The following is a 10,453-nucleotide window of genomic DNA, read 5'->3' as shown; positions in this document are numbered from 1 at the left end:
GGAAAGTAACCCATCTAATACATAATAAAAATGACAGGAGAGAATGAAGATAAATTGTGTGCAAGAAATAACACTACAGTACAAAACATGTTTTTCTATACCACTATGCTATTCCAAGACCACCAGGACTTAATGTCAGAAAAATATCCGATTCACTGTGACAACCTGTCTGAATATAGAAAACATTCTGCATACAGAAAACCTGACGTAACAAAGAACTATGCACATATTTGACTGAAATCAGAGGTAGTCAACTCAACTGAACAATTTTATTCTGTGTTTCAGGGAATTGCAAACAAAGGTACTCCTTCAATTTTTTTTTTTCTTAATTTTAAGTTAAAATAAGATACTCCAACTGGATTAGACTGACTTTTCCTACAGAACAATAAATGTAATATTATTGTGAAACCCAGATTTAAAAGAAGTCAATTTCTAGTCATCATATTTGTCAGACTGTCAGTGAAGGAGTGTCCTCACTATGCCAGTCCAAACACGTGATTGTTTTAGTAAGTTGTCACTCTTAGAACAATCATTACAAACGATTATAAAACTAAAGGATGATTGTAAACTGAAGGATGATTTGAGCACCATTTTTAGTTATTTTAGTACATTCGTATGAAGAAAAATATCTTGAGAAATAAAAAAACACTTTCCCAGTTTCCTTAAGAAGACCTAAAACATTTCATGATGCTCTTCCGATGAGAAATAGTTTGATTTAAAAAATTGCTGTAAGTTCCGGTTTGGTAGCCCACAATAAAGTAGAACATTTTTAACACCACAATATTTTTACTATTTCCAGGCTTACTTGTGTCAGATTAGCCTGGCTTGGTTTAAAATATCTAAAAATAAGCATGTGGGAAGTCATAAAGGTCAAAAGCTCAAAAGTCAAAAACATTCCAACATTATAAAAAATTATTTTAGAAAATGATGGAAAAGATGACAGTATCTCAAGCTTATTTCTTGAGAGAACAGTAAATGCATCAGAGATTAATATTTCACTGAAAATGTCACCAAAAGACACCTTCAGAAAATCATAACTAACAAAAAGGTCAGTTAAACCTTACATGTTTTTAAATATCACAAAAAAAAAGAGAAAAACAACTACGTTCTTAATCACAATCATCGTCAGTAAACAGCTGCCTTCTTGATAGCATCACCCAAGAAAAAAAATATGTAAGTATGGCAGCATAGATTGACTGGACAGAGAACTTGACCAAAAAAAAAAAAAAAAAACACAAACAGGTACATTCCTTACAATCCATTTATTTCAAGTACACATATTCTGTAGGAAAAAAAAGACTTGTAACAGGTGAAAGGAACTGTCAGAACAGACGGTGTCAAGATGTGTCAATCAGAATCCTGGTAAACAACAGCTGGAACAAACGAAACACCGAAAATCCCTAAAACCACTTGTGTGCACAATGCCAAGGTTTAAAATAAAGAGGAGTCATTCCTAAGTCAAGCCTGAACATTTTAAAATGAATGGTGGTATACAACGAAGCATCACTGTGGAAAAAAAAAAAAAAAAGAAAAATCTGAATGGATTTATTTACCATAGGGATGACATATATTGCTGCTAGATTCTCACTGCGTAAACATACAGCTGGGAGAATTGCATGAGGATTACCTTTAAGTTTTAACCTTTACCTCCAACAGTTTGGCTTTAGACAATGTGGACTGAAACAAATTTGCTTTACTGACTGAGGTTACTGTCCTACTGCTGAATAATTAATTGAAATGTTTCTCCAGTATGAAAGCTATTTAATACAAATGACTGGAATCAGATGGAGAAGGCACCAGTTAAAGGTACATCCTTCACAGTGTGCCATACCTTTCATGTAATACACACAGCACACACATTTTCACTTTTCAGCAATGAGCATTTCCTCAAAAAGAAGACATACAGTACCAGTCAAAAGTTTGGACACACCTAATTAAGATAATGGGAAATATCCGTTCAAAGGCATTTTGATCTAATGACATATGCTTAAATGCTTGAAATTTGTTTCGGATATAAATAATGAAGTTGATGGCTATGTATGAATTTCTTTCCAAAAGATTTAAAATTAAAACTTTTTAAAAGTTTTGTTTAACACTTTTTTTGGGTCACTAATTAGATTTTTGTTTTTCATAGTTCACAGTCTTTCGTATTAGTTTCATAGTTTTGATGTCTTTACAATTATTCTAAAATGGGGACACAGTAACACTATAGTGTTCAACTTGGACAATCAGTAATTTTTAAAGTGGAAAAATACCCCCACATCACTGGCTTCGTCAGGCACGTTAGAAATGTCATGGCTGTAGACCATTGGTTTACAATTACAGGAAAATCAAGGACAATTTTTTTAACAATTCTAATAAAAGGCTTAATCACAAAAACAAATAAAAGCACAAATATAAATCAGCAAAGTGACTCCAGAGACATTAAACATTAATGCCACTAGAGGGCGCAACAGTATTGCTTTTACTTTGGAAACTGAGTCAGTACCTATTCCCACTGCTTTTACTGAAATGCGAATGTGAGGGAAAGAAACGTTAATAAGGACACACAAATCTTTCAACGTATTTAAATCTAATCACAATCATCAGAAAACACCACTAACACAGACCTTCATTTGTTCACGCATAGCACAGCAGAGGGGTTGACTGCTTTTGGACCTTTTGTCTGGCGTGCCCGGAGCGCACCTAAAGCACGGACTGGAGTCGGGAACAAGAAGGACGAAAGACAAAGGCACTCCAAAGGGAAACACTGTACCTCGCCTTTCCCTGTTACAAACGGCCAGAACTGACACTGTCTGGAGCTCAGACAGTACAGCAATGCAAATAAGCTAGGGTGTATAGTCATCCATTATATTCAACCATGCTGGTAACATGAAACATACAGTATATAGAATATAGACAGCAATGTAACTAAAGGACTTTGCATACATGAATAATATTGATTCAATAAAGAAACAAACAACAAAAAAAAACAGTGTTCTGACCCCACATAACAGGTATATGCTTCACATTAATGCTCTCCGATTTTTCAGACACTTCAGATTTTTCATGATTTTTAAAGGCATAGCTACTCATTTAAGAATGAATATATTTGAAATAGTTAATAAACAAATAGTAAAGCCGGTAGCACAGAAGTAGAATGATTGTCATTTTGATTGCTAACATTACCACCTAAGTGAGGAAATAAGTACTGTGGAGGCAAAAGATTGGCATTAATTCAGGACAATTTATATATATAAAACAGAAGTTAAAGAACTTGTTGTAATCATGTCTAAGCATTAGATGGACAGCTTATTACTGGTTTATGTACTGTAAATACATGATGATTAATGACCACATAGAAAACGCAAAAACAGTGACCCACAGTGTTTTTACAGGTGTCTTCATACACAGTGTATAAGACTATGTTTCCATTCCATTTGTTTAAAAGTAAAACATAATTCATTTTATTTGGTGATAGCAATAGCACTTTGCTAATGGCTTTAAATATATGGCAATAAAGTATTTAAACATTGCTTAGTGTCACTTCTGGAGATAAGAAGGGATGATAGTGTCTCAGTAGGGGGTAGGGTAGGAGATTAAAATAAGAAATGTTCAAACAGAGTTTCAAGAGTCAGGGAAAGCTGCTTCCATTCAGTGATTTGGAGGTCTCCTTATTGTCCCGTGGTCCCCGTGCTTCCCCGAATCCCCCCCACTCCCCCATAACCCCCACCCCTGTCTTGCCCTCTCAGCTCTCAGTCGTCTGCCACGATGGACAGAGCGCGCAGTTCGTTGAGCTTGGCCTCGTTTTCTCGTTCCCTCTGCTCGTCCGTCAGTCCCGGCTGGTCAATCTGCTCCGTCAGTTCGCCAAAGATCTTGTGCATCTCGGTGAAATACACCACCTGAGAAAAGAGAGAGGCAGCGAGAGAGAGAGAGAGAGAGAGCGAGAGAGAGAGAGAGAGAGAGAGAGGGAGGCAGCGAGAGAGTGTGGGAGCAAATGAGAGAGAGTGTGAGAAAAAGTGAGTGGAATTGAATGAGAATTGAATTGAAAAGGGAAAGAGCGAGACAGAGCAATAGATGGGACAAGGAGATAGAACAAAAAGGTCAGTACAGGGCCGCTGAACGCAGACTATGGGATAATGGGTGCAACAATCATACCATACTCTCAATGCACAACCTCCAAAACTCAAATAGGAAAGAGGACTCAATAAACATATCACACACTGAATCCAAAACCTCAAACACAAATAGGGAAGAGGACTCAGCAACCGTATCACTCACTGAATCCACAAACTCCAAAAAACAAATTGGAAAGAGGGCTCAACGATCACGCCGCACACTGAATTCAAAACCTCCAAAACCTAAACAGGCAGACTCAGCAACAGAACTTAAAAGGACTGAGTGACTCTGATACTTATTCTAACGCAACAGATCAACTGCTTCCTTTATCCCTTTACCTATGCCCGATTACCTCCTGTTTGGGGGTTAAAAAAAAAAAAAGAAAAAGCTCACCAGATATCAAAGAAACAACAACTTAGACGAAAAAAAAACTGTGCCTCTGTGGGTAGTGACCCTGCCTTTTCTCTTCCAATCTGTACAAGAGATGGCGACTGTTCGCTGAAAGCTTTTTTGACACATCCCACCCCTGCTCCTTCCCCCGGTTCATGAGTCAGGATCCCGGGAGAGTTGCTTTGATGATTAATAGACTTTAATCACATTACAAGACTCCAGAGGAGTGGGCAGAGAATGAAAGCGCTGGGAAATACAACCCTTGAAACCCACACACACACTCAGATATTTATTCATGCACTACCGCATATGGTACAGTACACTTAAGGGGGTATTTCACAGATTCTTCTGTGGATATGTGCTAAGGAGCACGCATGTTTTGCAGGCAGCCAAGAATACAGACGAATAAAGACTCATTAAAAGGATTAGGAGCGCTTCTGGCCGTTGACTGACGGAAGTACCGAAGAGCTGATGGCATGTTTGAGTGATCTGAAAATGATGTTTAAACCAACCGACTTCAGGCATTTCGCTAAATCGCTGAATGGCACGTCTGGCCACTGTTTAGTCGCTTAAGTATTCCACGCACTCGCTTGGCAGTAGAGAGCATAGCATTAGCGGAGCATAACCTGTGGCCTTGAGGAAATGCCAGTAGAAACCTTAGTGAAATTATCCATTAAATATCAATTAACTCTTTATTATGCCTGAGTTAACAACATATTATATGCATATTCAGCTCTCTCCAACCTACTACCTCCAAGCCTGTCTCCTCCTGACCCACATATTCATAATACCAGGATCAAGCCCAACACATCCACGCAGAATACAGATACTGAGTGGGTCGTAAAATCCAGTGTAACAGAAGTTCATTTTGTTTAATAGCCTGTCTGGCTTTCTGAAAAATAGTTTTTCAATTTCAGGCAGTTATGTCTACTTTATTAATGGGTAACAATTAGTTCATTTCTTACAAGGGGTCTTTGGACTTAATCTATTTATACAATAACAATATCTATACATAACAATCTATTTATACGTATTAACTGGTTGTTGCCAATCCAGTACTCACAGCATACAACAGGTTAATTAGGGGTCTGGGGTTATTTGGCACAAATGACATTTTTTAATGTGTTAAAAAAAACCTTCAAATCAGACAAAAATCCTCACCATGATTACTGAATAAATTATCTGCTTATAAATGCACATTCAAGAAGCAAACAATAACTGTTTGCCCGTAAGAACTATTTAAGTCAGGAACATTTCCAAAAGGAGAAAGTGTCTCTTCTGACTACAGAGTGGGGGCTGTGTTATAGCCTTATTAACAGTGATGTGCTATTGGCCTTTGTAGCTGAATAGTGTGAGCGCAGAGACAAATGTTTTATGGGGAAACATTTCTCATGTGTGTTTTACATAAACTGTTTTATTTCTTTTTTAAATTACATTGTTGTCACGATTTTAACTACAAATAAACTTACATAAAATGAGATTACACAACATTTTAAATTACATTGTACATTTAAAAGAGTTGCGTCTTTTTTTTTTCTTTCCTCCTGCACAACTACAACTAAATCTTGTAATTTTAGAGGTAGCATTCACATAATACATACAGTCTCTGGGTTTTGGGAGGCGAGAGGAATTGTCTACACACTGCTCTGAGGAGGTCAATGTTGTCAGCTGCTGAAGAAGAATACACCCTACAGTATGGGCCAATCACAGGCGAGCATCAGTCTGGACTCTGCTGAGACAAAAGCCCTATTCTCCTGCTACTGTACAGGTGGTCGAGACAAAAAAGAGAACTTGGAGCTGTTTCACGGAATTCCTGACGGTGGCGCTAGAGACTCAAAGCACGGTAGAGCTGTGCAAAAGCTCGACGGGAGAAACGCCTGAGCTTGTGGGAGCCGCAAGTGAGAATGGGAGCCGGGGCTGCGCGGGGCGCAATGGAGACGCAGAGCCTCTGACCACCCAGGAGCGGCTGTGGGTGTGAGAGCTGGAGCCGCTCCCTCTGACCTTAACTCCGCAGAAATCCCCCCCCAAGCCTTTCACCCGCGCTGCTGCGATGCGGCGTTTCTGGAGCACTCGTCCCCGGCGCGCTCGCGTGAGTCATCGGCACCGGCCACTCCGTCGCGATGCCTCCGCTGCTGCTGCCCCTGCGTCCCAGCTGCCTCGGCGCTGACTCAGCCTGCCTGCCGCGGAGCGACGCGCAGGGCCCGGGAGCGAAAGTACCGGTCTGCCGTGACCCAGAGGGGCATTCGTCGACCCGGAGTAACGTTCTTCTCTGGCGATTCACTTCCAGCTCTCTATAAACACCGAGGGACTGCCGGCGGAAATGCCTCATAGCTATCGGAGTTTCTCTCAAGATGACCCCGACCAGCAATCCCAGAGTTATCAAATGCAAAATAACTGAAAATAAACTGTGCCGTGCCAACCAATCAGAGACTGTGATATGACAAAACAATTACTTGGAATTCTGGAGACTCATAACACATGAACCTGAAAGCAGGACATCTACTTCCTGTAACAGTCCTGTAATAATCCATTCCAGTGCTGCCAGCATTTAATGACTGTTAAAATCCCATGAGAATTCAGAGCATCTAGCCCCACTTGATGGTGAAACTTGTCAGAGAATGCTTCTTTGTTCTGTACAAACGTATTGCCCTCATTCCTCTCAACAGAAACCAGTAAGCACACACAGAATACGCATGGGTGTAGATGACATGAAAATCCACAACCAAAGCATGTCCAGAGTCTCTCTCTCATTGTTACATATATTCCTATTTGGTAGTTTATAATGTGGATCCAAGAGGTGTTTTTTTAATAATGAGAGTGATTTTGCTGGCTAGCTCTGCTACTAAGCACAACGATTGTGGATATTAGTCAATCATCTGTTTTTTGAGTTCAATATCACTAAGATTCCAGAGGCTGAAAAATTATATCTTCAAAAACATCACCGTGAGCATTTAGTATAACATCATGATATAGGTTTCAAAAGAATATTTTAGAATCCTACACCAATATGGGCAAGTAAACATGAATGAACAAGACTGAGTAGGACAATTTTATAAAGCACTGGATATCATCTTCCCAGCAGGTATGTGTGTATGCGAGGGCCTGGGGGCGGGACAAATTAACGTTCGCCTCTCAACTTCCTCCTGCAAGTCATCCCTGCTTCAGCTACACCCTCTCACTCCCTCCACTGCTGACAGTGGGCAGCTGGCACGCCTCACAGCTCTCACTCTCTCGTCCTGGTATTAGGGGCCATAAGCAGTGCCTCTGAACTACTCACATCAGCCACCGGCACTCCAGCCTGTAAATATATCCCTGATACTCTTACATAATAAAATAACACACACAGGGGTATAGTGTTCTTATCAATACTGACAGCCTTTGGTTCGCCAGCCAGCGGGGGGTCTGTCAAGAAAACTGATACACAGTGTTTACCAGCAGAGCTTTGCTGTAAATGGGACCAGCGGGTTAATCCTAATGAGTTTTAAACTAGATTATCCCAGATCTAATGGGAAATACTTACACGTAAAACACATGTTGCCAGCCAGATCTGTGCACTGTTCAGGAATTTGAAAAAGCTGCATGCGTTTAAGTTTAAAATGTGACCAATGGCAACTAAGACGGTGTCTTGTTTGCATCCGTTTCTCAGGAATGCTGCTAACTGCCATCTCTGTTTATGAATGTTGTCCTTCTTGGTAAATCCCTCTCTTGGGCCACTATATACCGAGCTATTTAAGTCCTGAACGAAGTCCGATCAAAACTCGGCTCTACCAGGTGACGTCTCGTTCAGGCTTTGTGTGGTCTACCAGACAGATGACCTCCGCTGACTCTTCCTCCTCAGTGGCGAAGATTACGCATCTGTTACGCAATACTGCCGGGGCCTTGCCTTCATTTGCAGCGAGAGCTTTGCGTGCGATCAAGGCTCTCTCCCCCCACCCTGTCACACTAGACTTCAGCATACACTCAATACTGACCTCCGCATTATGAAAGCTACTCCCGCCTCAAAACACACTCCCTGGACTCGGGACATCCTGATGGGCGGAGGGGTGCAGAGAGGATCAAGCCGGAGGGCTGTGGTGCCTGTCAACAGACGGTGTGGAATCTGACTTCTTTCCTTTGAAAGTGTCAGCGATTTGCACCAGACAGGTGCTCAGGCACCAATCCCCCCCCCCCCCCCCCGCCCCCCCCTTGATTTCGCAGGGCGGCTTTAAGACCCCATGACGTCTCGGCTCAGTAAGCACATTACCAGCTTGTCCGCCTCGCGCCCAAAGAAGAAACAGAAGCGTCCCGTGCACCTTGACCGAGCGGGCCAGGCTCCCGCCAGCCTCGCCAGTTAAAACGAGAGTTATCCCCAGGTCCGAGAGGGCGGTGGAGAGAGAGAGCCGCCTGAACAGCCGCCCAGGCCTGGTTTACCGGTCCACCGTGTGTATGGACGTGTGCTTACTGGAATGGGATCGCGCCTTTCTGTCACAGGGGGAGGGGCGGTGGGGGGTAATCACATTAGGGCGTCGTGCAGAAAGACAGAGAGGATTACATGCTCGGCCGCACTCTTGCCCCAAACCACAGACTGACAGCAAGCCGTCCTGAGGAGAAAACCCCTTGAATTAAAAATGCTGCATACCCAAAAAAGGAGAAAAACTCCAACTTTCATGTCAAACAAATACAAAAATTAAAGAGTCAGAAGAATCGCTGTGATAAAAATGCAGCTCTGATAAATCCAAAGGGAGGCAACTGGATTAAGATAACCAATAATCTAGCTAAAGGAATTTTAATTAATACTTTATCACGGTCTGAGATGCTTTTCTTTGTAGGAAATAGAGGAAACCCTAAGCATCTAAATGGGACTTTGAGCATGAAGTATTCACACACAGGCCTCTCTGAGACTGTCAAATACAACCCCAACACCCATGAACACTCTTCACCATGTGCCATCTGTTCCCAATGTGTTTCCAACAAGTTCCCATGAATCAAGGTGCTCAAAGTCAATACAGGGTCTATTTTTGGGTTTTCTTCAGCGAACCTCCGTCTGTTTACGGAAGGGCAGTAGCGGAGGCGGTGTGACGGTCTTGACTGATGAGGTCTGTGTGTGTGTAACTGAGGTGGTGGCTGGGGAGGGTGCAGCTGACTCACCTGTGCCCGGATGAGGGCCTCGAAGCTGGGCTGGAAGTAGTCAATGCGGCTGTTGTAGAACTTCGGCATCTCGTCCAGCAGCTGCTTGTTCTTGGCCTCGAAGTCCTCCTTCACCGGCCTCAGCTCCTCCCTGGCCTGTGGGGTGAAAAGACTCAGACTGTAACGGCACTGACACAGGCTGACGAGCTGCTGTCCGTCACCAGGGACTCTCCATCACTGTGCTCCACACCGGCCTTCTTTTCCCTATCATACCAACTGACTTCACATGCACGGCTGCAGTTTCAGGACGCTGCATTCTCAGAATTTTCCCTGTAATGAGGAAGATTTGGAACACTAGAAAAAAAATGAAAATGCTTAGAGACCTAGAATGACCACGGAGGGGAAAAAAAGAAAAAAAACCACGGAAGGAAATCACGACCAGTTGATGGAGGAGTGATAGGGTGTGTGATTCTGTGGGCTGTGTTCGCTTTGCACATCCACGCAGTCAGTGATCTGGGGGAGGTGTCTGTGTGTTGGCGGGCAGCGGCTATCAGCAGGCTGTGCCGGTGTGTGTGTGTGTGTGTGTTTCAACCCATGACTGCCTGTGTGTCGTGCCTCCAGTGGGCAGACCTAGCAAAAGGAACCTGCTGCCTCAGCTGAGTGCATTCATGTTTTATCTCTCTGAAGTAACTATTTCTACACGTTCCTCCTGCACATGCCTTCATAATGTGTTACACAGTTAAGCAGGGATTCAAAGGACAGACAGAAAGGCCAGGTCTTTTCCCCTGCCCTGATCGGTGTCTGTGCCCAGGCTCTGCGCCCCGGTGCGTGGGCGAGCGTGTGCCATCCTGGGGACAGC

The 10,453-nt window shown here is 42.7% G+C and overlaps 1 protein-coding gene across 1 annotated transcript in view; it reads right to left on the bottom strand.

Moving 5' to 3' along the window:
- Positions 1-2,110: 2,110 nt before the first annotated feature.
- bin3 (bridging integrator 3) overlaps positions 2,111-10,453 on the bottom strand; it is a 40,256-nt gene continuing 31,913 nt past the window's right edge. Inside the window, exons 8-9 of the mRNA XM_036527050.1 lie at positions 9,616-9,750; positions 2,111-3,881 (exon numbers count right to left, since the gene is read on the bottom strand). Coding sequence (XP_036382943.1) covers positions 3,735-3,881; positions 9,616-9,750 — 282 coding nt within the window. The 3' untranslated portion in view covers positions 2,111-3,734. The remainder of the gene's footprint in view (positions 3,882-9,615; positions 9,751-10,453) is intronic.

The sequence above is a fragment of the Megalops cyprinoides genome, chromosome 4 (assembly GCF_013368585.1).
Source record: "Megalops cyprinoides isolate fMegCyp1 chromosome 4, fMegCyp1.pri, whole genome shotgun sequence".
NCBI classification, from domain to species: Eukaryota; Metazoa; Chordata; class Actinopteri; order Elopiformes; family Megalopidae; genus Megalops; species Megalops cyprinoides.
This window is presented reverse-complemented; position numbering and strand designations above follow the sequence as displayed.